Below are 5,966 nucleotides of genomic sequence, written 5' to 3'. Positions count from 1 at the left end.
CAGCTCTGGCCGACCCATAAATGGGCTTTCTCTTTGTTTAAATTAAATCGCCTGCTAAGCCTTGGCACTCGAAGTGATATGCGAAGCGGGTACAGTAGTTCGTAGGTGGAAATGATAGATTTACTCCACCCACTACAGGCTTTGTGTGTGTATGTGTCAGGCCTCAGGCAATTGTGGAAGTTCACGGATGCCTGCTTTGCTGCCATTGTAACATACTGTACCTGACACAGTCTAAAATCCATTATATCTGTAAACAGTAAGAATAACCCAAAGATAAGTGCTGCCGACCAAGTCAAAGTACATGCATGTTGCATGGCATTGTGCTAATCATTAATAAACAGAAACGTCTGCAGTTTTCAAGGTCAAAGCTGCAGAAGGTTTTTTTTGGTTAAAACCTCATGCCCTACCCTTTTTACTGTACCCAATGACATCACCCTGCTCAGTATTCCACTGCTGTCAGTGCAGTTTCTTACAGTACTACTGGTTACAATGAATAAGTAATGACAGACACTAAGATATTAATAAAATGTCAGAAACTGTATTTGGCAATTTTAACAAGTGCATACAAGTACAACTAGAAGCATTCAGTTTTGCCAAGTGCTCTGAAAGCAACATTAGTCACAGCCTACAATAAACAGTTACTGCCACCAGAACTGAAGTACAAGAAAGATTTGCAAGTAAGATAACGATTTACATCAACAGAAGAGAAATGTTCATCATTATGAGTACATACCTTTATCTTCAAAAATATAGAAACACAATGTATTGAAAATCAAAATTTTACAGCCATGTTTACGAAGTTTACAGTTCCCTTGTCTTGAATATATACAGTTTATCAGTTTTGTTTTTTGGATTTCAAAAGAGTGACTTTTTTTTAATAAAAAATAATCAAGGGTCTCTCTCCTTCTTTACTTTGACATCTCCAGCAAGAATGGTGGCGATTTCGCCCTGCATGAAGGCCCACGGTACATTGGAGCCGACCAGAGGGCATTTCTCCCCACTGGGACAATACACCTCCCCAGTTGCACCTTGTTGCTTGATGCTTTCCCTTGAGCATGGGAAGCAGAATTTGTGTGAAGGTACTGATGGGCATTGTACAAAATGGGTATCCTCAAGACGCTCATGGCAAATTGTACAACAGAGTGGGATGTTGTTTGGTATAGAGGAGTCTGGAATGTTTGGTGGGTGTACTTGCTCCATACCTGGATGAGGGGCTCCAGCAGGCACCGGGGCAGCAATGTCTCTGGCGCCCATTCTCCTTTGGTTCACCGACGACGGAGAGAGTGGGCTGCTGCTGTTGCGTCTTGTGGTTGAGTGAACCTGATTGGCATCCTTTGGTGAGTGAACACTGCCTGCGTTGTCTGCCACCAAGATTAGAGCTGCCATTGGGGACTGTCCATTCTGTGCTGCTTCTGGTGGCGTGGTGCGGTTTGAATGGGGCGATGCTGTGGATGGTGGGGAAGCAAATGGTGTTGGAGTCATGTTAGTCATCTTCAAACCTTCAGCTGGTGATGGCAGCCACTGTTGTCCATCTCCGTTGACTTTGTTGGGGACTCCACCTTCCACTTCGGGCTCAGGGGATGCTTTCCTCTTTCGCACTCCTCGAGCACCTAGCAAAGTACGGGGGATATTACAAAATGCTGTTGGCAACAAAGGATAGCTAGTATCTAAACAGGGCTCTGGTAGCATTTCAGTCCCAATAACTTCTTTGAAGTAACGCACGTATTCTGGCAACAAATCACTTAGAAGACGCCAGTCTCCTGAACCTTGCTTCATTTCATACTCCAAGTATTTGAAACCAGAGGATAGCCCTCTGCCAAAGTCTCTCATGCAATCCTGACTCATCTGTTTTGTTACTTCTGAAGCACTTGTATAAACAATTGCAGACCCTCTAGGATATTCTATGAATACTCGTAACTCATAATCCATACCTGATTTTGCAGCAGCACCTGGGTTAGCATCAAATGCGAACACTCTCCCGTGCAACGAGTGGTCTTTCTTGAACCTCACATCAAAGGGTGCGTGGCTGGAGAGGGTCATTAGTGAGTCCCTGACCGTCTTGGGTTTGGTCACCCAGTCCTCGCCGCGGTTTTTCAAGCTCTCCCCCAGTTCGGGCAGACTGTCCGTGCGGTGCTTGTCCTTGATGTCTCGGTCGTGTTCGCTGCTGGAGACCGAGCCCGGCCGTTTGTTTACATCCGAGGCGATGGCCATCAGCTGGCCGGGCCGGCCGTTGACGCCGTGAGGCGGCGGGAGCGAGTGCGATGTCCCGTTCACCATAGGCACGAGGTTAGGAGGCGGTGCTGTGTGAGTTCTCCGTGAGTTCGGGCTCTGCCGGTTCAGCTCTGGGGGCTCGTCGGGTTTGGAGAATCCATTGGGGATAGTCATGCCGTTCTGCCTTCCAGGGGGGAACTCCAACCGGGGAGGCCGATCGGAGGCTAAGGGGTAGCGATCCAGCTGCTGCGGGGGTCGGGACGCTCCGTCCGCCGAGTGACCGAGCGACGATACCTCTTTGGAAAGTGCTTGGGCTTTGCCCGGAGTCGGACCAGGCGACCTGCCATCTTGGAAGCCGTGGGCTCTTTTCAGCTGGCGGGCAGTGTCTATCACAAACTCGATGCGGTCGGCGCCCTCGTAGTTAACACATCCTCTGCAGACAGGCTCTGTAAAATCCCAGATCATTGCCCACGGCATGCGAGGTAAGTCACACAGGTAGCACGACTGTCTCCTGGACGATGCAACCGCCGCGGACGACATAGCAGCGGCGACTATCCCGGGCTCTCCCTCTCTTCACTCTCTCTCTCCCTCTCTCTCTCTCGCTCGCTCGCTCTCTCTCTCTCGGCTTCGGGCTGCGCGCCTGTGTGCAAAAGGATGCGCGCCGTTGTGTGTGAAGTACTCCAGTTAGTAGCAACAAACAAACAAACAACAAACCCCCCCCTTCCCTCCCTCCCTTCCCCCCCCCCCCAACCCAAAAAAAATAAATGGTTTAGTAACTTACACGCACAAGTTCATGGCAGTGCTTTACTACATACAGCGCGCGCGCCCCTCTCTCCCTCTCTCTCTCTCTCCCTCTCGCGCTACTACTCGCTCGCCCCGGCCTGACGTCATCACTCACTCACTCACTCACTCCCGTCTCTCAAGTCCTGCCGATTCTTCGACAGACAGCTCCCCCCGCGCATGCGCCCCGCCCGGCCTCCCCGCCACCGCCCGCTTGCGCATGCGCTGCACACCCAACACTCACACACATATGCATACGCACACACACACACACACATACACTCCCCTCACACACACACACACCACACGGCCACAGCCCAACCCGCCCATGCGCCGCGGGGGCCCTCTCGTGTGACGTAGCGCGATTGTCCCTTTTTTTACTCCACACCCCCCCTCCCCTCTCCGCTCCCGCGTGGTCTCCAGCCCCCAGACTGGGCGGGTGGAGCACTGCGCATGTCAGCTGCGCCGCTCCCCGCCCCGCCCCGACACTCAGCCCCGAAGCGGCGGCTCAGTGTGTATGTGTGTGAGTGAGTGAGTGAGCGAGCGAGCGAGTGCGCGCGCGCGCGTGTCTCCCAAGTGCTCGCGGAGCCGCCTTCACTGACATTCCAGCGAGAATGCCAGCCCGAGCGGCGCCGACGTCACCGCCAACCGCCACCGCCGCAGCCATTCACTGCACAAACAGCAGCTGCTGAGAGGAGAGCGAGGAACAAAGGCTCAGGCGGAGAGCAACACACACACACACACCCCACACACAGCAGTGTTTGTGTAGCACAGGCACTCACTCACCTGCCCACACCCTGCCTGCCTTAAATGTTATGTACTTTTAGAGTATACGCACGTGTGTGTGTGTATATATATATATATAGAGAGAGAGAGAGGGGGAGATTTTATGTCTTCGGGATATAAAGGGAAGTCTTCCTGCCCGGTAGCGCGCAAACCCCAGAGCACCACATGGTTCTCGTTGGATTAATGATTCAGCGCAGCGCCCCCGAGAGCTGCTCTAAAATTAGAAGCGCGTCTCTGCAATGAATGGGACTTTCTCTTTTTTTTCATAAAAGGGAAGTGCACACGTGAATGTAACCTTTTGAGTGAAACGTGGGTCGCCTTCACAAAAGCGGCCTATTAACCAGAAAGAAGTAAAGTAGGGAAAAGGCGGCGGTGTGGGGGGGGGGGTGTGTGTGTGTGTGTGGACAGTTTAAAAAAACGCATTCACTTTTTCTTAACAAACGCCAGTTATTAACGCAAGAAAGAAAACAACGGGGTTATTGATGGGGATTATTGCTCAGACGAAAGCAACACCTATCGTGACACGGGCAGACAGTGCAGGGAGTTTCATTTGCAAACCAGGCAGATCGCTTATGGCTGCAGCAACACAGTTGGAAATTACACATCAACACTTGAGCTGTGTTTAAGCCGCGCTGACGTCGGCCCCGGATACAGTGCTCTCCTGTCGCTGGTGGAAATGTCACGGGAACCGCCGCCAACAAACGCTCAAAAGGGGGTCGAGTCCCCCCCGGGGTTTTGCGCCGCAAAGGGGGGCGTTTAAATTGCGCGTCTGTTTACAAATTCGAAACGAAACCTTTTGCATAACGTGTCTTCACGGAGAGTCCCAGATGTAAAGTTGTGTGTGCACACGGTTTACTTTCGGATTATAAATAGATGTAGGATTAAATCACCTTGGCTGTTGCTCACATTGTTAATATTTCGCTCCCCCCCCCCCGTAACCTTTCGGTGATACATTGGATACTATTCGAAACTTAAAAAGCTTTCATGACTTGTTTACACGGACTACAATATAACCAGAAAGCTGCACATGTTACAAACTAACAGGGCATAACAATGGACATTTACATTAAAAGGGCTTAAAATATAAACACGTTGCAAATAAATATGGATACTATCTGTTACTTTATTGGTGTTAACCACGAATTTAGCAAAAACGGATACAAACAAACGCGGTTTTCAAAGTTTGTTTTAAAGCATTCGGATACTTTCACGTTTTCCGAATGGATGTATTGATAGGAAATTGTTTGGATCTATTCTCGTTTTCCCTCAGCCCTCCCTCACTGCACACAGAGTTAACACGAGGCCAAAGTGGCGCTACAGAGACGGTTCACTTTCCCCTTTCCCCGAGAGAAAGGAACCAACGTATTAACCGATTTGAAGTTAAAACAAATGTTTTGTGCCAAACCCCGTTGCGTAATCCCCGTCCTGCCTTAATTCGGTTGAGTTTTACTTGGAATTGGTTAAAAAAGAAGGACTACCCCTAAACCCTTTTATTTGACAAAAAAAAACGATGGTGGAAAAAAAAATGCAACCGAGGTAAACCGGGGCAGACACGGGAATGTTTGTTGGGGGGGGAATGCTCTCCTCCCTTTCGTGTAAACGCGAATTAAAACGGTAAAACAAACAAACCCCTCAAAAAAAACAACAAGAAGAAGAAGATGACAACATGGCCGCCGCCGCCGCTCGTGTTTTTCCTGCCTCCAACGAGAGTTGAGCGGCTGCCAAGGAGGAGGGAGGAGGGAGGGCTGGCTCTTGCCTCCCAGAGTAGGCAGAGTTTAGGGTGAGGCAACGCCGTACGAAATTTGCAGAGACCCTTCCCCCCCCCCCACCAACCAAAAAAAAAAGCGCAACCCCCCACCCCCAGAAAATCGTAGCGATGTGGTGTGGGTGTGGGTGTGCGGTGCGTGTGATGAGTTATGAAAGAGGAAGTTGGACGCTTCTGACACGTACGCTGTGTGAGCCGAGGCCGCCCGGAGGTTGGCGAACAGCCCAGAGAGAGAGAGAGAGAGACACACACACACACACCCACTCCTCCTCCTCCTCACCCTCGTGCAAAAGTGCGGGGCTCACAGCCAAACCCACAGCAGCTGCAGCGCCCGTACGAGCATCGCAGGCGCTTTGCTTTTCTCTTTCGGGGTCGGGGGGGGGGGGGATGGAGGCCGTCCTTTTTTTGGGGGGGGGGGGGTGGG

General features: G+C 51.0%; 1 protein-coding gene across 1 annotated transcript; it reads right to left on the bottom strand.

Moving 5' to 3' along the window:
- Window positions 1-516: 516 nt before the first annotated feature.
- irf2bp2a (interferon regulatory factor 2 binding protein 2a) lies at window positions 517-2,952 on the bottom strand. The gene is made up of 2 exons (XM_007893831.2): window positions 1,932-2,952; window positions 517-1,610 (listed from the first exon to the last, which is right to left on the bottom strand). Exons 1-2 carry the CDS (start codon window positions 2,749-2,751, stop codon window positions 889-891), a joined length of 1,542 nt encoding a protein of 513 aa, XP_007892022.1. The 5' UTR covers window positions 2,752-2,952; the 3' UTR covers window positions 517-888.
- Between the last annotated feature and the right edge of the window lie 3,014 nt (window positions 2,953-5,966).

The sequence above is a fragment of the Callorhinchus milii genome, unplaced genomic scaffold (genome assembly GCF_018977255.1).
Source record: "Callorhinchus milii isolate IMCB2004 unplaced genomic scaffold, IMCB_Cmil_1.0 Scaffold3, whole genome shotgun sequence".
Taxonomy (NCBI): Eukaryota; Metazoa; Chordata; class Chondrichthyes; order Chimaeriformes; family Callorhinchidae; genus Callorhinchus; species Callorhinchus milii.
Note: the sequence above shows the minus strand (reverse complement) of the source record. Positions and strands in the feature narration are given on the sequence as shown.